General features: G+C 44.2%; 7 protein-coding genes across 9 annotated transcripts in view; 4 read left to right on the forward strand and 3 right to left on the reverse strand.

The window, feature by feature from the left end:
* The window catches only part of RYa-R (RYamide receptor), a 64,374-nt gene extending 47,953 nt beyond the window's left edge, over positions 1–16,421 (reverse strand). For both annotated transcript variants that reach the window (XM_020956010.2, XM_086840045.1), the window contains exon 1: positions 16,048–16,421. The gene's annotated coding sequence lies outside the window, so the exon portion shown is untranslated. The remainder of the gene's footprint in view (positions 1–16,047) is intronic.
* LOC110186755 (pancreatic triacylglycerol lipase) lies at positions 201–1,395 on the forward strand. Its single transcript, XM_020956017.2, has 2 exons — positions 201–313; positions 375–1,395. Exons 1-2 carry the CDS (start codon positions 274–276, stop codon positions 1,346–1,348), a joined length of 1,014 nt encoding a protein of 337 aa, XP_020811676.2. The 5' UTR covers positions 201–273; the 3' UTR covers positions 1,349–1,395.
* Positions 1,808–2,887, forward strand: LOC110186756 (phospholipase A1 VesT1.02-like). The gene is made up of 2 exons (XM_020956018.2): positions 1,808–1,850; positions 1,914–2,887. The coding sequence occupies exons 1-2, from the start codon at positions 1,811–1,813 to the stop codon at positions 2,885–2,887; spliced, it is 1,014 nt and encodes a 337-aa protein (XP_020811677.2). The 5' UTR covers positions 1,808–1,810.
* Positions 4,032–5,225, forward strand: LOC110186754 (phospholipase A1). Its single transcript, XM_020956016.2, has 2 exons — positions 4,032–4,118; positions 4,187–5,225. Exons 1-2 carry the CDS (start codon positions 4,076–4,078, stop codon positions 5,158–5,160), a joined length of 1,017 nt encoding a protein of 338 aa, XP_020811675.1. The 5' UTR covers positions 4,032–4,075; the 3' UTR covers positions 5,161–5,225.
* On the forward strand, positions 5,792–9,076 carry LOC110186746 (uncharacterized). Its single transcript, XM_020956009.2, has 3 exons — positions 5,792–6,083; positions 6,156–6,432; positions 6,494–9,076. Exons 1-3 carry the CDS (start codon positions 6,041–6,043, stop codon positions 8,007–8,009), a joined length of 1,836 nt encoding a protein of 611 aa, XP_020811668.2. The 5' UTR covers positions 5,792–6,040; the 3' UTR covers positions 8,010–9,076.
* Positions 8,276–9,655, reverse strand: LOC110186748 (putative chitinase 10). 2 transcript variants are annotated; one of them, XM_086839933.1, is made up of 3 exons: positions 9,605–9,653; positions 8,605–9,545; positions 8,466–8,547 (listed from the first exon to the last, which is right to left on the reverse strand). In XM_086839933.1, the coding sequence occupies exons 1-3, from the start codon at positions 9,636–9,638 to the stop codon at positions 8,509–8,511; spliced, it is 1,014 nt and encodes a 337-aa protein (XP_086696059.1). In that variant the 5' UTR covers positions 9,639–9,653; the 3' UTR covers positions 8,466–8,508. The 2 variants fall into 2 exon arrangements, with proteins under 2 accessions (XP_020811670.2, XP_086696059.1); XM_020956011.2 differs by having other exon boundaries at positions 8,276–9,545; positions 9,605–9,655.
* A 1,165-nt stretch (positions 16,422–17,586) lies between the features above and the next one.
* On the reverse strand, positions 17,587–19,166 carry TwdlC (TweedleC). The gene is made up of 2 exons (XM_020956154.2): positions 18,947–19,166; positions 17,587–18,579 (listed from the first exon to the last, which is right to left on the reverse strand). The coding sequence occupies exons 1-2, from the start codon at positions 19,080–19,082 to the stop codon at positions 17,621–17,623; spliced, it is 1,095 nt and encodes a 364-aa protein (XP_020811813.2). The 5' UTR covers positions 19,083–19,166; the 3' UTR covers positions 17,587–17,620.
* Between the last annotated feature and the right edge of the window lie 689 nt (positions 19,167–19,855).

Below are 19,855 nucleotides of genomic sequence, written 5' to 3' on the forward strand. Positions count from 1 at the left end.
ACATTAAAGACGTGCTTACGTACTTAAAACCCAAAGTACTTTTGTGATTTGACAAGCACTTCAGTAGTCAAGAAGCTATCGATCTACCAAATAGATTAGGTTGGATTTAGGAGTTTCCTTAGATTAGCTATATCTTTTGCGACATGTTGGGAATAGCGAGTGTTATCACCTTAAAGATTGTGAATTATAGATTGTAGATTATAGATTATGGATAGGCTTACAGCCTATATAAGCTCCGTAAATCGGTCGGTTTAGACCATAATCGGCTGAGATATGAAGGAGTTTGTGGTTCTAGCAGTTTTACTGGTGGCAGGTGAGCTCTTACAAAAATTAATTAAAAAGTTAAATCCATCAAAGTATTCCTGAACTTTCAGTGAGTGCTCTTCCCATTGAGGATCGCATCAATGCTGAAAATGGCTGGCTCGTTCCCCAGGCAGATGGCAGTTTCCAGTGGATGGACTTGAGGGAAGCTGAGAGTCTTCTAGAAAATAATCTAGCCATAGAAGGACGTGCCAACGAGGTCACCTTCTATCTCTACACCAAGCAAAACCCCCTTGTGGGTAAGGAAATCGCGACGGATAGGGCCTCCATAGAGGACTCCCACTTCAACAAGAACCATGGCACTCGCTTCGTGATCCACGGGTGGGGTGGACGCTACACCGACAGGATGAACACCAGGATCACTAGCGCTTGGCTGTCGAAGGGAGACTACAACGTGATCGTGGTCAACTGGGCTCGTGCCATCTCCGTGGACTACGCCTCCTCGGTCCTGGCTGTTCCCGGAGCCGGAGCCAAGGTGGGAGAAATGATCAAGTACCTGCACGAACATCACGGCATGTCCCTGGAAAGCCTGGACGTGATTGGACACAGTTTGGGTGCCCATGTGGCCGGATATGCTGGAAAGACAGTGGGTGACCAGCGAGTCCACACCATCATCGGTCTGGATCCCGCCCTGCCCCTTTTCAGCTACGATAAGCCCGACAAGCGATTGTCCGCCGATGATGCCTTCTATGTGGAGTCTATCCAGACGAATGGAGGCTTGAAGGGATTCCTCAAGCCCATTGGCAATGGTGCCTTCTACCCAAATGGTGGCAAGAAGCAGCCAGGATGCGGCTCTGATATCGACGGCACCTGCTCTCATGGTCGATCAGTGACCTACTACGTGGAGGCTGTTTCCGAGGACAACTTTGGAAGCATCCGTTGCCATGACTATGAGGCAGCGGTGGCCAATGAATGCGGTTCCACCTACAGCGGCGTACGCATGGGAGCCGTTACCAATGCCTACATGGTCGCTGGTGACTTCTATGTCCCGGTGAACAGCGAAGCTCCCTTTGGAAAGATCGAGTAGGGAACTACTTTTTGTAATAAAGAAAATAAGTGATGAATTCAACTAAATTAACAAGGTCTTTAAGCTGTGAAGCCTCCAGCAGCCTTGCTCCCTTCAGTCCCTTGCTTATTAATTAATAGTTTCTGTCTATTGATAATGAAGAATAGTTTCAACAACTTACGACTCTTGCCTCGAGTTGAATTTAATTAACTTTAAGCTACCTGATACCCGGCAACTTAAGTACTCAATTATTAAGTATACTGGGGTTTCCTTCTCAACAATCAAATAGCATAGAATATAGATTAGGCGCTGTATATATATGCATGATTTGGAAACTTTATAGAGAGCAACTTTTGAATCCCAATGGGGGTTCCCTAGAATTATCTTTTGCCAAAAGAAAGAAACTGATGAGACCAGACTTCTCTGGCTATAAAAGCGCAGGTAAACCAGCTTCTGTAGACCAAAATTGGTTAAGATACCAATATGAAAGTGTTCCTGGTCCTAGCTTCTGTGCTATTAGCAGGTGACTTTAAATAGTTTACCAAAAGATAATTTAAACTTATCACTACAAATATTAGTTTTCCAGTAAGTGCTCTTCCCATTGAGGAACGCATGAACGGCGAAAACGGTTGGTTTGTCCCCCAAGAAGATGGAAGTTTCCAGTGGATGGACTTGCAGGATGCTGAGAATCTTCTCGAGAACAACACACCCATCGAAGGTCGTTCCAATGACGTGACCTTTTATCTGTACACCAAGCACAACCCGACCGAGGGCAAGGAGATCAGAGCAGACAAGGCCTCCATCGATGACTCCCACTTCGACAAGAACCATGGCACTCGATTCGTGATCCATGGCTGGAAGGGACGCTACACTGATGCCATGAACAAGCAGATCACCAAGGCCTGGCTCTCCCGGGGAGACTTCAACGTCATCGTGGTCAACTGGGCCCGAGCCATTTCCGTGGAGTATGCCTCATCCGTGATGGCTGTTCCTGGAGCCGGAACCCAGGTGGGCGAGATGATCGACTACCTGCACGAGCACCACGGGATGTCCCTGGACAACCTGCAGGTGATTGGTCATAGCCTGGGCGCCCATGTGGCTGGCTATGCCGGCAAGAAGGTGGGCGAGAGGAGGATTCACACCATTGTGGGCCTGGATCCCGCCATGCCTCTCTTCAGCTATGACAAACCGAGCAAACGTCTCTCCACCGAAGACGCCTTCTATGTGGAGTCCATCCAGACCAACGGCGGCAAGCTGGGATTCCTCAAGCCCATCGGCAAGGGTTCCTTCTACCCGAACGGCGGCAAGAAGCAGCCGGGCTGCGGGGTGGATGTCACGGGATCTTGCTCCCACCAGAGATCTGTTACCTACTACGTGGAGGCAGTCACCAAGGACAACTTTGGAACCATCAAGTGCGAGGACTACGAGCGAGCGGTGGCCAAGGAGTGCGGCTCCCACTACAGCAGTGTACGGATGGGAGCCGATACCAATGCCTACATGGTCGAGGGCGACTTCTACGTGCCCGTGAACTCCAAGGCTCCCTTTGGCAAGATTGAGTAGAAGTCTCTCGATCTCCTCAATCGATGAAATATATGTTTTTGTGTAGCACAGCTAAAAAATAAGTCTATTTGTGTCAGTCTATCTGCATCGCGATAGGAGTCTCAGGGGGTTCTAATCAAGTGCCAAGTGGCTCGTCGCACGTCAGTGGATAAGGATGGGCCCATCCCATCCTGTTTTGGCAGTCGAGTCGCCATTCATGAGGAACGGCCATTCAATTCGAGCAAATCACGAGCATGATCACGAGATTTGACGATTGATTGATCTAAAGACTTTAAAGTGGCTTTAATGCATGAAGAAAGTATAGAATACTTTGTTTATATGAGAGGCAAGGCTGATTACAAGTTTCTTTGGTATCTGTAAATATATTTGTCAAAACAATACTCTTTTAATAATTTTAAAAGAGGTAAGATTAGAAGTCCTTGGCCACACGTACAGGTGATTGTCAAAGGAATTTCAGTGATTAACTCTGATTATTTATTTGAATACCTATTTATAGTAATAATAGCTAAACTTAAGTATGAAATTTGGAGATAAGACCCATTAGCAAGTCATTGAGGTATGCTAAAATATCTGCTAATCTCTTCATAAGACTAATATTTTGTTTAAATGTCACCCCAGGTGTGCTGGTTATTGGTCACAGCAACTTCAGAACAGAACAATAAATAAAACCACGAAGAAGATCTTAGTAACAAAAGTCTTTATCAATTTGCCTTAAAACTTTTGTGTACATTATGCATGATATATTCTGGCCTGATGTTATGACAAAGGCAATCTTTCGATTAGAATTTGACAGATTGATAGACTATCTGGGCACACGAAGACCATGATAAAAACACAAGATTGTATAATACGTCAGCTACCGTTGGGTCTATCTGGAACGTGAATTATTCACTCCATCAAAAGGGCCAACACGCGGCTACTAAAGTAATCAGTTCATCAAATGAAATCTAAATGGACATATTACTAACGACCGATTGCCGGAAAACATGTTCCGCTCCTCGAACCCGCAACCACCATAGCCACCACCTCCTCCTTATCGGGATGCACTGGTATTGAATGGCGTCCAATCTCGAGTGGAGTGCTCCAAAATGTCTGAGATTCGGATCGGACCATCATCGGACGATGCCCACCCATATAAATGAGCCCCCAGGCCACCCACAACTGTTAGTTGAAGTTGACTTTGGCGCAATGATGAAACTGTTTTTGGCTTTGGCCCTCTGTGTCCTGGCGGGTAAGTTTGCCCTCTAGATAGGAGAAGATATTTCTCGAATGTTGAAATATACAAAATGTTACTTCCAGTTAACGCCGTCGAGATCCGTGAGAACGGTGAGAATGGCTGGTACGTGCCCCAGGCCGATGGCAGTCTGGAGTGGATGGATCGTGATGTGGCCGAGGCCTTCCTGGAGGGTCAGACTGAGAAGGAGGGACGCAACGTTCTGAACCCCGTGACCTTCTACCTGTACACCCAGTCGAACCGCTACGATCCCCAGGTGATCACCGCCTCGACCAACTCGATCAAGGGCTCCCACTTCAACCCCAACAACCCCACCCGCATCACCATCCACGGCTGGTCCTCCAGCAAGGACGAGTTCATCAACTACGGTGTCCGCGATGCGTGGTTCACCCACGGTAACATGAACATGATTGCCGTCGACTGGGGACGTGCCCGTTCCGTTGACTACGCCTCCTCCGTGGTGGCTGTTCCCGGAGTCGGAGAGCAGGTCGCCGCTCTGATCAACCATCTGCGCAGCAACCACGGCTTGAACCTCGACAATACCATGATTATCGGCCACAGCCTGGGCGCCCATGTGTCGGGCTATGCCGGCAAGAATGTGAAAAACGGACAGGTGCACACCATCATCGGTCTGGACCCTGCCCTGCCCCTCTTCAGCTACGATACCCCCAACAAGCGCCTCAGCTCCACCGACGCCTACTACGTGGAGTCCATCCAGACCAACGGCGGAACCCTGGGATTCCTGAAGCCCATCGGCAAGGGAGCCTTCTACCCCAACGGCGGCAAGAGCCAGCCCGGCTGCGGCGTCGATCTGACCGGATCCTGCGCCCACAGCCGATCGGTGATCTACTACGCCGAGGCCGTCACCCAGAACAACTTCCCCACGATGAGGTGCGGCGACTACGAGTCGGCGGTGTCCAAGGAGTGCGGCAGCTCCTACAGCACCGTCAAGATGGGAGCCACCACCAATGCCTACATGGTGGCCGGTGACTACTACGTTCCCGTCCGCAGCGATGCTCCCTATGGCATGGGCAACTAAATCCCATCCCCTTTTGATCCAATAAATTGAGAGAAAGCTCTGTGAGCGAAAGCAGTTACCAATTAGCTTTGTCGTTTTGTCGAGTTGGTTTCGGGGGGCTTCAATGGGGTTATGCCTGTATGACACAAAGAATATATATAATGAAATTTCAAAAGAAGCTTAAAAAGCTTTGGCACTGCTTGCTAGCCAGAAAACAGTAGTTTCTTATCACTCTTATCACCATTTTAGCTGCTAGTCTACAAGCAGATAACTTAATTATTTATCGCAACAAGCTATAATCTATTTCTGATTTAAGGAGTATTCTTTCCTGGAAATAAAGTATCTATAAGTACGTTTGATATTGATCCCTAAATCCAACAGTAGTATTACACAAAAATATAAAGTAAAGAATCACCCCTCTGTAAAGGTTTTAGGCAGTAGTTTTTAATGGAAATGTAATACCAATAAACCTTTTAAAAGATTTTCACAGAATTTCAATAAAGAACAAATAGAGGAATCTTTTGTTTATTGTCAGTTGAAATAGTTTGCCAAAGTACTAAGTCAGACCCCCCCTATAAGGATAGTGTTATAATATGATGGCAAATAATATATTCTGGGAATGTAGTGCATGCAAGTACTTTTCCACAAAAGTATCTGCAGAAGGATCTCCCGCTAATACGTGCTATTTACTTATTTTTAATAACTAGTGTCATACCCCTATAAATTAACACATTTTTTAGGTGCATGGATTGAAATCGCGCTGATTAGAACGGATCTAATCATTCCGCTAGTTGTTGGTGCGCTGATTTAGGTTTCCATTCACCGTATTCTGAATATTAAAAGGTATAAATAGCAGCGCCAGGTGCGAGCATTCGACCATTCCGAAAGTTGAACTTCCACGATGAGACTGTGCTTCCTTGTGCTACTGGCCTGCGTGATAGCAGGTAAAGACTTTGCTCCCAAAACACTCTAGCTTTCCGTAGTTAAGTGACCTCAAATCTAAACGACATTCCCAGCCAGCGCCTGGCCTGTTGACCAACATTCGCTGCGAGTCCATGGCGTCAATGGTTGGTTTGTGCCGCAGAAGGAAGGAGGCCTAAGATGGGTCAGCAAGGATGATGGAGAGCGCCAGTTGGCCTTTTACGAGGGTCAGGATCAACTGGACGGTCGCCTGTCTACCAACACGGTGAAGTTCTATCTGTACACTCAGAAAAACCCCAGCACGGGACAGGAGATCAAGGCCACCCAGTCCTCCATTGATGCCTCCAACTTTAATCCCGAAAACCCCACAAGGTTAGCTTTCTCAAAGCGTTTCCTTGAGCAATAGACTCACTTGGTTAAATTTCCACTCCAGGATCACCATTCACGGTTGGAACTCCAACTACAAGGATGGCGTGAACACCAGGATTGCGGATGCCTGGTTCCAGTACGGTGACTACAACATGATCGCCGTGGACTGGTCCCGCGGTCGTTCCCTGGAGTACGCCACATCTGTGGCCGGCGCCTCGGGTGCTGGCAAGAAAGTGGCCGCCCTAGTGGACTTCCTGGTTACCGGCTACGGCATGTCCTTGGACAGCCTTGAAATCGTGGGCTTCAGCCTGGGTGCACATGTGGCCGGACACACCGGCAAGCAACTGACCACCGGAAAGGCTGGCAAGATCGTGGGACTAGACCCCGCCTCTCCCCTGATCAGCTACTCCAAGTCGGAGAAGCGTCTCTCCAGCGACGACGCCATTTATGTGGAGTCTATCCAGACGAACGGCGCCATTCTAGGATTCACCCAACCCATTGGCAAGGCCGCCTTCTACATGAACGGCGGAAGGACGCAGCCCGGATGCGGACTCGATGTCACCGGCAGCTGCTCCCACACCCGGGCTGTCCTCTACTACGTGGAGGCGCTGCTCTGGAACAACTTCCCCTCCAAGTCCTGCGAGACCTACCAGGAGGCCAACAAGAACGCCTGTGGGGATAGATTCAGCTCCATCACCATGGGAGCTTTCGTAAACACCTTTGTGGCCGAGGGCATCTTCTACGTTCCGGTAAACAAGGAATCCCCATACGGATACGGAGAAGTGCATACTGGTGGCGACGAGACCACCGCTGCTCCGGTTGGTTCTACCACCACTGAAGTTCCGGAAGAGGTCTCCACAACCACTGCTGCGCCAACTGATGCTCCTACGACTACTGCCAAGCCCACCGAGATTCCAACAACCACTTCAGGACCTAGTGAAGATACTACTGCTGCTCCAGAGGAAGATACTACTGCTGCTCCAGAGGAAGATACTACTGCTGCTCCAGAGGAGGATACTACTGCCGCTCCAGAGGAGGATACTACTGCTGCTCCAGAGGAAGATACTACTGCTGCTCCAGAGGAGGATACTACTGCTGCTCCAGAGGAGGATACTACTGCTGCTCCAGAGGAAGATACTACTGCTGCTCCAGGGGAAGATACTAGTGCTGCTCCAGAGGAGGATACTACTGCTGCTCCAGAGGAAGATACTACTGCTGCTCCAGAGGAGGATACTACTGCTGCTCCAGAGGAAGATACTACTGTTGAGCCAGAGGAAGATACTACTGTTGAGCCAGAGGAAGATACTACTGCTGCTCCAGAGGAAGACACCACTGCTGCTCCAGAGGAGGATACAACAACCGGAGAACCCGAAGAGGTCACCACAACAACAGGCATTCCCACAGTCCCAACCTCCTCAACTGATGTGCCGTCAACAACTACAGAAGTTCCTAACACCACCTGGTTCCCAGATGTAACCCCCACACTCCCTCCCAGCGTCGATGATAACTCGAAGCCGGGCAGCACCAAGAACGTCTTCATCTTCAATGTGTTTCTGGTGAACGTCAAAGTTAGCAAGTAGTTCCGAGTTGTGGAACTCCCCCTAAAGGGGCGTGGAAAAGTTTGCAATAAAATCAAAACAATATCGCATTTCCGCTGAAGCCAATGGATAGCTGAGGGGCGGACACGCCCCAAGGAGGGTGTTCGATTCGGCGGTTAAGACCGTTTAGATTTTAATTACTTTCTAAGCAGCAGCTCCTTTGATGTGCGGAAGTGTTGCCTGGCAGTGGAAATAGCATTCATCCGGTGTGATTCACATCCCACCCTGATCAGAAAAGTCAAGTTATATTTTATCGTTAATCAGTCTGTAGCAGCTGATAATTATTGAGACATTAAGAGCGGCAGTCGTCCGAACAAGTTACCTTATCGCATTAACGCCAGTCACTGCTGCCGCGGATGGCGTCAATAACAAAGTTGGCGAAAAGTCCCGGCCACCAAATGTCTACTTCCCAATTAATTTGATTTACTATTGCCGAACTTATCGTGTGGAGAGAGTCAAGGCGACAATGGTTCTCCTTCAGCTACATTTTGCATCCACAAATATGTTGCTCCTTGGTTACCTTTGAGGTTTCGGTTACAGTTTTGGAATTGTGTATATAATTATTTAAATAATATACCTCACTTTCCGACATCTTCTGATCCCCAGTTCCTTCTCCTTTTTCCCTGGACTTCACACACACTTCCTCCACATCCAAGAGGCAATCCGCTTGGGTCACATTAAAGTATCTGCCGGGAGCACACTTGAAATTCTCCACCACACCTCGAATACACTCTCTGTAGCCGGCACAGTCCTCGGGATCAAACCCGATCTCGCCTTCAGTGCAACTTAATATATTGGTGACGCAGATACCTTCGTAGTCCTGGACACAGGTCTCCAGTGCGACTTGGAAGTAGGATCCACTGGGGCACAGCTCCTCCTGCAGTTCGCCATCGATGCACTTGAGGTAGCCGGCACAGTTATTGGGATCTAGTTTCACCTCTCCCTCCGAGCACCTGGCAGGGGGCTCCACGCACAGACCATTCACATCCACAACGCAGGTCATGAGCGTTGGCTCGAAGTAGCTCCCACTGGGACAGGCCTTGGACACCAGCTGGCCATCCTGACAGCCCAGGTAACCGGCACAATTTGTGGGGTCCACCTGGGTGTCGCCTTCGGCACAGGTTTCTCGAGTTGGGAACAATTTTAAGTTCCAATCCAGGCGACAGCTCTTCGAGATAGAATTAAAGTAACTACCCGAGGGGCATCTCTCCTTCACCAGACTCCCTTGTAGACACCTTAGGTAGCTTGCCGAGTCTCTGGGATCCTCTTGAAGCTCTCCTTCGAAGCAGCTTCTTTCGGAAGTGGGACAAACTCCATGCTCATCCACCACGCATACTTCGTTTTGGGACTCAAAATAACTGCCAAAGGGACACTTCATGCGCAAGGATTCCGCGTCGAGGCACTGGTAATAGCCGGCACAATCCTCAGGATCTGCTGTCATAGATCCTTCCATGCACTTTACATGTTCGTTGGTGGTGGACGATACCGAAGGATGTATCAGATGTGTAAGATACGTCACTAAATTGGTTTAAAAACACAGCAATTACAAATTACTCGATAGAGTTATTTAAGCTCACCAAAAAATATTATCCGCACTTGTTCCCCGTACATTTTGCTTTAAACTTTGCAATCGGAACTAGATTTTACTCTTATATATTCCATTTCCATTACTTTAATTAGTTTTTAATACAAACTACCGATAAGATAAACGACTTTATCTCAGGAAAGTTACATATGTCAAGACGTAAGAGGAATAGTCATAGTGTGAGAACGAAGGTATTTTCAGAGGTGAACTAATGGTAAACAAATGATTTTGTAGCCATGTAAAATTTTGAATTCCCCAAAAGGGATAACTGAAAAGGGTTTAAGCACAGTTGGAAACCAAAAATTAAAAGAAGTTTTCCCAGCCTTTAACCCATGAATGACAATGCATGTCCCGATTTACACATTGTGTGTGTTTTCTCAGCTGTTTTGCATATTTTCATCAGCTAGTTTTCGACACTTGTTCGAGTTGGGATTTCCCTTGGCAGCTTCCGTTTCCGCTTGAGTTTCAGCATATTTTCCTTGGAATTAACATAGCAAAAAGGAACCCGAAAAGGTCAGACAACTGGCTCAGATAGTGAGACACATGTGCCAGTCGCCTTAGGACTCATTATTCTCGAAGCCTTTAAGCTTCGGTATCTTTGACACTAATTTATCAAAATACAACCACAAAGGCTGAAATGATTTCAGCTCTTTTCAGAGGCAAACATTTTGAAAATTCACAGCACAGAAAACCCCATCGGTATTGCGGTCAACTCCCCCTTTTATCCCATTTTCCCATTTTCCCATTTCGTCAGCAATAAATATTCCGTTTGTTGTTCAAAGCGAAATCGTTCATCCAACCAGCCTTTCCCCTTTTTATTTTTTTGTAATTTTGCTGGTCGAAACACGCATTCTCGAGTGTTTTTCGGTGGTTCATTTCCCCAATGACCCAAAAGGTACACAGAACAAACGCTTTGTGCTGGCTAATGACCCCAAACCTGGAGTCCTCCTCTGGACTCTGTGCAAGTAAAGCCAACTGGCAGCTAAAAAGTGTCAACAATTCTCGCCGCTCTGGGAGACGAACCCCTTTTGCTGGACTTCCCCACTTTTTCCTTTAGCAAAACTGCAAAAGGTTGCAAGTTACAGTGCAAAAGAACATTCCATGGAAAGAAAAATGAATTGCCATTAGTGTGCACACACTGAGTAAAAAGAGAAGAACAAGAATTTTATATAAGAAATAAAAATGAGATATAATTTGAAGAGAAATCTGACACATGCTAGGGTCTATCTAATGATGCCACAAAATATAAAATATTTATTCATATGAGAAGAATGCCAAAGCAAAATTGAAACAATAGATTAGATTTATAAATGGTTCTTATAATGAATAATTTAAACATCTGAATTCTAGTTAAAATAAAGTGTTATTTTTAAATGATAATTCAAAGTGTAAATCAAACTTTTTCAAATATCAGAACTAAGCCAAAAATGCATCAATTTCTATTCGGAAAAGCTGTTCTGTGCTGGTTTTTATATGGTTAAAAAAACTGCATATTTAGTTTTACAATTTAAAGAAATTAAATTTTTGGCAAATTTTGACAATTGGAAAACATAAAATTTAGTCATAAAATTTCGAAAATAAATTCGAAAAAAAAAAAGTCTCCCAAAAAATGGCTAGATCGATTCGGCTGTTCATGCTGATCAAGAATATATATGAAACATAGAGTCGGAAACGACTCCTTCACTGCGTTGCAAGCTTCTGACCGAAAATTATAATACTATATTTTGAGCCGAGATTTATAGATATTTTTATATGACGACTTTTATGATAAATCAAGGTTTAAAAAACACATAACTACGTCAAAAGTGAATCAATTTCAATTCGGAAAGCTGTTCTGTGCTAGTTTTTATATGGTTAAAAAATTTGCATATTGAGTTTTGCAATTTTACAAAATTCAATTTTTGTCAAATTTTGACAACTTGAAACTATAAAATTTAGTCATAAAATTTCGAAAATAAATTCGAAAAAAAAATTTCTCCCAAAAAATGGCTAGATCGATTTGGCTGTTCATGCTGATCAAGAATATATATGAAACATAGGGTCGGAAACGACTCCTTCACTGCATTTAAAGCTTCTGACTGAAATTATAATACATTTTCAAGACCATAGATATTTAAAATATTATGTATTCAAATTTTCGATGAAATACTTAATGCAGACTTTTCCTATCAGTATATTTACAAACATATTCTATTTTGAGTTAATTTAATAAAATTTGGTAATATGACTAATTAAAAATCAAATAGAAACTCTTTTTATAAAAAAAAGTTAAATAATTATTTCCTTACTTCTTTAATAAGTACTGCATATTCCCCTGTGCAACTTCTCATTTAATAAGAACAAAAGGCATTCTGAGACTAATTTACTCGGACCAATTGCCTTAAATAATGAAATAATTTCTATAGTCAACCTCTCCCCTTTTCACCCTCTCTAAGCCCAGAACAGCTGAAATAATTCACATGGCCGGTCAATGTCAAAGACCAACGATATCCAGCCTCGTATGGGATTTTTCGCTTAGGCTTGGCCGAACTTCCATGGAAATTAAAGCACACGCCAAGCTGTGACTCTCACTTCGCCACGAAAAATGCGAAATTTGGTTGAATTAATTTTTGATTACATTTTATTATCGTTTTCCGCAAGAAAAAGGGTGGAAAAGCGATTGGCCCCAAGCTGATTGGGCTTTCCACATGCTTGAACACTTCTGAGCGTGTTTTTTACCCACAAAGGAAACAATGGAAAGCGGAAATTTGAATTCGTTGAATCACTTTAGGGGGAAGGGAATTCTTAAATCATATTTTTAGGGCACAAATTTATATGTTTAATGGTTTTCTTTGGGTAAGAAAAGATGCAGCTTTGCATGAACTTATAAAATTCTCATTAGTTGATTCACTAAGTTTCGCTTTTTACCATAAAGTTTTATTTTACTTTCACTTTTACTTTAAACCTTATTTAAATGATTTAATTTTTTTTAACGATTTTATTCAAATACACCCAGTTACTATTTAAATAAAATCCTTTACCCTTTTACTTTTACTTAACATATTTCAAATAAATATTACCCACAACAAGTCCCATTAAGATATATTAGAATAAATATTACGCATACGCCCCGTTTAAAAGACCCAGGACATGTTTTCCGGCAAGCGCTAACATTTATAATGCGTTTATTTTTGCGTCGATTTGCATACAATTTTCAGCAGCTTTTAAGCAAAAAAAGCCCCAAACTCGTTCGAGCGAGTGGAAATTCCTGAAAAAATTCCTGAAATTGAAAAGCCAATGAAACATTGTGTGGCGGAAACCAAACGTTGAATGACATGGAACTTTGTATCTCTTTTCCCTTTTATTTCTTTGTCAGGCAAACAAAACTCTCGGCTGAGATAAGTGCAAACTTTGGGGAAAGTAAAGGAATTTTTAATATTGGGCGGCTTGCATCACTCTCGCTGCATCTTGCAGATTGTTTTTGGGTTTATTTCCGAGATGAGCACACAACCTTAATCCCTTCTTCGACGTTCCACCTCCTCTTGGCCAAATTGAGTTTTATAAACACCAAAGGACTAGTTTTTTGTTGGTTTTGTTCTTAGTAAACTGTTTTAAAAGTTTCGCCCATGGTGTTTGGGCGTATTTCGAGTATAAACAAATTCAATTTGTGGCTGTCACATCATTCCCCTTGTTATATCTGGTACGGGTTTTAAGTGCTTTGAAGAGCACACGTCCAAATGAACGAGAAACAGCATTCACATCGCTCAAAAATGCTATTATTTTTTATATTTTTTCCATGCACCATTTGATTTTGTTTGGTTTGCGTTTTCCCGAGGTATATCTGAAATCAGGATAGATTGTCCAAACTCCTAATTATTTGTATATTTTTTCCATGCACCATTTGATTTTGTTTGGTTTGCGTTTTCCCGAGGTATATCTGAAATCAGGATAGATTGTCCAAACTCCTTAACGGGGAACTGCCATAACAACGCTGTGGTCACATAATTCACTTCACCCCTTTTGTTATTTATGAATTCTCTGCTTTGGTCCAGGAATTTTAAAGCATTTATTGGGTTATTGATGAAAGAATTTTAATGCAACCGCTGCGAACATAAAACCACACCATAAATTCACAGTTCATTTTATTTTTGATTCGCTGAAAGCTGTATGGAAAATGAAACTAATTTCCCAAAAGTTTACGCTGCCTCTGCCGCCTCGGCAATGTTTTTGTGTAAACAATGGCCTGCCACTAATTGATCAATGCAGAATGCTAGGAGTAGAAACATGTACCACGTACATTGATTAAGGCGTAATCAAAAACCAAACAAACATGTTTTTTGTTTAATTAAAAGTGTATTCGATTTGGGAATTAAATTTGTACGTATTTCAAAGAAAATCCTTTTTTTTTCGACAATATTTTATGCCTTAATAATATACAGTGTTCAATCATTAGAGGACATACATATGTATGTATATAACTCGATAACAAAACCTACATATATAGGCTTAGAAATAGTTTGTTTACCTGATTTAGGGCAATATGTTATGGCTGCGAGAGCTTCATTCACAAAAACCTATTTCATGAATACAAACGAAAACAAACTAGTGAGAATAATGTATATACTATAAAAATATGTACCCTAAAAGTAAAGAGTTAGTAGAACATGGAATATAAATTTATATTAACATGAATGTGAGCTACTTAAGCTGCTAAATATATTTAAATTTCCAGGAATTAAATGTTTACTAGAATAAAATCACTGTTATACCAATTGCCATCCCATTAAGTTGACTGCTCTTTAATTTTAAATTATTTTCCAGCATACTTAAGCGCATTTAAATTCATAAATTCCGATTTTTTGTTTTTGTTTCTCGTGTAAAACTGATAAAAATCACCCAGAGTGGGCGTGACAAGTGTGGGCGACTGACCGAGTCGTGAATTCGTGTCGCGAAATGGGCTGTCAATATCAAAATAAATAAGAGCAAGTAAAGAGCAAAGTGTGAGCGTGAACGGATGTCTGACATTGAGTTTATTATTACTTGTGATGATGCTACCGGGGGGGTGGCCGAGTGAGTACTTGGGCAATGCCAATATTGATTTTGGCAGCTCCCCGTGATTATCCCGGAACAGATGCAAATATCGGGAGAAGCGTGTATGTGTCGGGCACACGGCAAACAGATAAAGCGGGCAATAAATCTCCGGCGACATTAAAGCAAACGCATAAACCGGGCAGCCCAGAGTGTCAGAGCCGTAAAAGCTGGCTCAAAGCAATCTCAACGCTTAAATCGAGCCCAGAGCCAATTAAAGCCAAAGGACACCCCCGAAAAAAGAGAAGAAAATTCCATCGCAAATTGATGATAAAATATGCCTTGTTTCACCTGCAACAAAAAAGAAGCTAACACACACACGGGTAAGAGGGAGCTGCATAATTTATAATTAACAAGCCAGCCAGCGCTTTCTTGTCCGTTGTCAACGAGAAGCGAATGGATGGGAAACTTAGAGGATAAGGCCAAGGATAAAGTCAATTTTCTGCAATATTTACTATGAACGCAACTGCTGCGTATGCTTTATATTTATTTTTTCTGTAAGCGGATCCTTCGGCTTATTCAACTGCACAAGAATGAGGGAAATCAGCTGATTGATGGTACTTCCGGCTTTCCCGGGCTAAGACGAATGAATACAAATACAAAATTATTATGAAATTGTATTTCATCCTTATTCTCTCTCTTTTCTCAAGGAAATTGTGCGAAAGCAAGGCTTAGAGTGGCCTAAGCCCGCTAAGCTTAATTGCAACCATCTTTCCCAAAGCCCAGAAAGTGTTTCCAAGTCGGTGGAAAAATAAGTTTATATATATTAAGAAGAATATGTAGTTGATGTTGAGCATCCTAATCGGTTTAAAATGCATCCGATTTAGTTAAAGAAGTAGTCTTAAAAGAGTTTTATTTTCAATACTTAGTGTTTCTTTTCATTAACTGTGCTCATCATATAGTAATTAAAATAGAATTCAAGCTTGTTTTTGTTAACTTATAAGGCTCATTCTTCTCTATGCTAATTTGAAGGTGTCTTCAAAAATAAGCAATTAAAAATTAATTATCATAACGCAACACTTTTATTTTCCTCCACCCAAGTCCTTAGATATTTTTAACTTTCAACTTTACTTCCAAGACGAACTTTTGACTTTAATTGAGGTCCTGAAGCGGGTAGACGCCAAAGTTAAATTGACAGGCGTCTGTCCCTAGCCGCTGGGGAATCAATTTTGACACATCAGACAAGCAAAAAAGGGTGGTAGGGTTTTGCTACAAGTTCTCGGTCATGTGTTCCAGAGCTAATCCCACCCAGAATTAGAGAACCGAGAGCGATGTGTGAAACACGGCAGAATGCTAATGAACGGAAACAACAGGCAGATGGCCGCCAAGCTGATTAGCAGCAGGTAAATACGGCTTATTACAACTCACCTGGCGAGATGCAGCGAGCAGGAGCTCAATGTCAATGTCAATTGCGAACAAATTCACTTGCACTCAGTACTGCGTATACGCAACGCGGGACGACACTATTTATTCGCGGTTCATAAATGGTTTATCGCGCCCCGACGAGTTTAATTGATTTGAATGGGATTTTTATTTCGTTTTTATTCACGTTTTTATGGTTTAACAAGTCCCATTACGGCAGCGCCAACGAGGTGCGATGCCTGCTTAGGAATGTAGTTCAGGAACTCAGCGACGACCACCTGCGTTGCGACTCGTTCGAGCACAGAAAGCGAACTGAGGGCGCTGTCGGACTGGACTTCAGCTCATCCAACCAGCGCCACCGGCACACTGACCGACTGACTGATCAGCCGAGGCGCCGGCACGAGGGCGTCCGCCGGAATCCTTTCAACATGTTGCCTCGCCGGCGACACTCTGCGCAGGCACCGAACGGTGCCACAACCAACTGTTTGATTTGGCGGGAAACTGAGCCAGCAGCCTTGGCAACATGTTGCCAGCTCCAAGCATCAATTATTATTTATATCATTATTATTAGCAGCAATGAGGAAGGGGGGCATAAACAGTAGGCCGACCACAGAAATTAACAAATCGTAACGCAATTAAGCAGTTCATGTATTCGCCAAGGTCACGTCGTCTTCGCCGGAGGTCAGTTATCATCCCGAGCTGTGTGTTGTGTTTCATTTGGATATTATTATTGCAGTTGTGGGTAATATTTATAAATATTAATATTTATAAATAAGTATAATAACAAATATCGCCTTAACTTTTGGGATTTTGAGCGACTTGCGTGGGATCTATGTATGTTATGTATTTATTGTGTTCGCGTGGAAGTCGGTACTAACTACATGGAACATATGTAAGTTCGGAAGAACGGAGAGCTTTAGTGGACTGGAACTCCGAAAGAAGTCGACGAGAGAAAGAGAGCTTGAAACGGAACATTTCGGGGATTACACTATCTCTTGGAAATATGCTCACTCTTCATGCTAACAAGTATTACATTCAATGGTGCTTATGTGGGAGGAACCCTTTTATCTGTTTACCAATTTTATCTATTTATTATATCGGTACTAACTATATAACTAGTTAGTGCAAATAACTTAAGCTCTCATTCCGAAGAGCGGTCTAGAAAGTTCTAGCGGACTGGAATTCCTGAGAGAGTGAGAGTGGCAAAGTAGAAGCTAGCGAGAGAGCCTGGAATGGGTCATTTCAAAGCCGCTTGAGGGATCACACTGCCTCTTAAAAATAAGCTCTTCTGCGTAAACAAATATCAAATTGAAATATTATTTGTTAAAGAAAACTTAAAACCTGGGAATATTTTCATAAAATTCGATTTATTTATCAACTACGAAGCTTTAACAAATTTAACAAGTTTTACAAACGAACAAACAATGCGATGTGCAAGTGGTCATGGTGTGACACAAGTGTGCATGTGTGAATTTGGAGGCAGGGTGAGTGGGAGGGGGAGAGGAAGTGGGACTGGGACTGGGAGGAAGTGCATCCAATGGAGATTAGACTATGACAAACTGCGACCTCTGGCAGGGCTTCACTTCAGCTTCTTGAGGAAGAAGCGGTTGGGAGGACCGTAGTTCGTGGCGGGCACGTGGGCGGGAGCTAGGCGCTGCTCGGGCTGCTGCTCCTCCACGATGATGGGCGCCATCGAGGGCTCCTCAATGGCCAAAGCAGTGGGTGCGGTGGCCGCAGGCAGGTACTGATTGGCAGGAGCGGCGGGCAGGGTGGTCTGCACCTCCTCGCCGGTGTAGGCAGCGGCCGTGGGTGGACCATAAATCGCGGCGGGCACTGGGACGGCGGCGGGCTGCTCTATTTCCGGTTCCGGAGCCAGAGTGGTGGGTGGCAGGACGTCGGCGACCTCGGCAAGGGGAGCAAAGTCCTCGGCGGTGGCCTGGCGGGGCTCCATGTCGGCGGGTGGTGGTCCATAGACAGGGGCCTCCTCCTTCTTGGTCTTGTACTTGATGAAGTACACCTCAGGCTTCGAGGGCTTGGTGGGCGGCGGCGTTGGGATGACAATGTCCTGCTCCTGCTCCGGCTTCTTGTGCAGCACGTAGATAAGGGTCTTCTCCTCGTTCTGGGGTGGCGGTGGCACCACTGGCGGACGGATCGCCGGGGCAGACGGCGCCTTGATGAACACGATCTTGTAGTGCTTCTGCTTGGGTCCCTGCTGGTGGTGGACGCGCGTCTGGATGGCATCCTCCTCCTCGAAGTCCTTGGGCGGCACATGGACGTAGATGTGCTTGTGCACCTTGGTCTCCTGGGGGCCGTTGTTATAGCCACTGGCGTGCTGCACTCCCGACAGGCGGTGGGCCATGTTGTAGCTGTCATCGTAGGGATTCAGGGGCTCAGCAGAGGCGGGTCCAGTAGGAGCCACGGGCTCAATGGCGTCCAGGTGCATCTGGGGCGGCAGGTAGGATTGCTGGGGTGCCCCGAAGTTTGCAAATGACTGCTCCTGCGGCAGCGATTGGTAGATTTGCGGTGCCTGAGGATGAACTAATTACGGAAAGGGTTTAAGATACGGTGAATATTAGTTTTAATTAACTTGGAATTCTATACTTCAACTTTAAGTAACCAACACTAGCATTAATTATTTATTAGGTGTACAAATCTAGAGACAATTTGTTTACTGATTAATTCAAGTTCCCAAAAGATTGAAGAACAAACAATTATTATAGTATTTATCATTAGCCGCAATAACTAAACTAAACTATGTAAATATCATTCCGAAATATTATACTGTTCGAAAATATATTTATATACTTTGATATCAACTTATGTTCAAAACTATAGTATTACTAATATCCAAGGAAACACTTTATAAAAACAATCTAAGGACTGCCCTGGAACAGGATTCTCTCACCATTTAGTGGCAAAGCCCGCTGGCTCTGCTGCTGGGGTAATCCGTGGTAGGCGTAGGGCGACGGAGGCTCCGGACGGGCCAGAGATGAGGCCACCAGCGAGGCGACGCACACGGCGAACAGGGAGGAGACTCGCATGATGATGTATCCTTTTTGGCGACTAAACCCGTAATCCTTTTGGCCTGAGTTGGAGGTGAAGCTTTGGTGGAGAAGCTCGACGGTGGACTGATGCCGAGTTGGACGCTGCGATGCCAATTTATATAATTCGATGTCCGACGACGGCACTGAGTGCTCGAAATCTCATTACAAAAGGTAAACGAAAAAGTGGATTTAATTAAGCATCAAAAGAGACGCGAGAGAAGAGAGCTTGGCCAGCTGAACTTGGCCAAAAAGCGAGCCGGCAGAGGCCAAAATGCGGAGAGACACGTGTCTTTGGATGTGCACAAGCGAGAAATTAGAGCAAAAACCCGGCTGCGAATTTGTTACTTTAAGCGGTAAGCGAACCCTTGATAGCCCACAGGGGGCCTTTATGGAAATCCACCTACAAATACTCTGAAAATCAACACCATGCACAGGGAAAAACTATAAACAGATACTTTAGGAACTTTGATTAAATGTATAATAACCTAGAAATTTATTCTTTATGTCTAGTAAAAGTCTTTAAGAAAGTGTCTAGTACATATGATATCTTTGATTATTGTTATATTTACCTCATAAATTTCAGAATTGCCTTCAACTTTTCTCCAAGTGTGCTGGGAAGGCCCCCAAACCGTTTTGTATAACATCACTCTCATGCAAGTATCTCGTATCTTTTGCTTTGTATCTCATGGCTCCCATCTCGTAACTGGAAGATGCAGCAGCCGGCGCAACCTTCGGCCGAGTACGCCAAGTGTTATTTTCACAATTGGAGC

The sequence above is a fragment of the Drosophila serrata genome, unplaced genomic scaffold (genome assembly GCF_035046125.1).
Source record: "Drosophila serrata isolate PLE 108 unplaced genomic scaffold, ASM3504612v1 contig_382, whole genome shotgun sequence".
NCBI classification, from domain to species: Eukaryota; Metazoa; Arthropoda; class Insecta; order Diptera; family Drosophilidae; genus Drosophila; species Drosophila serrata.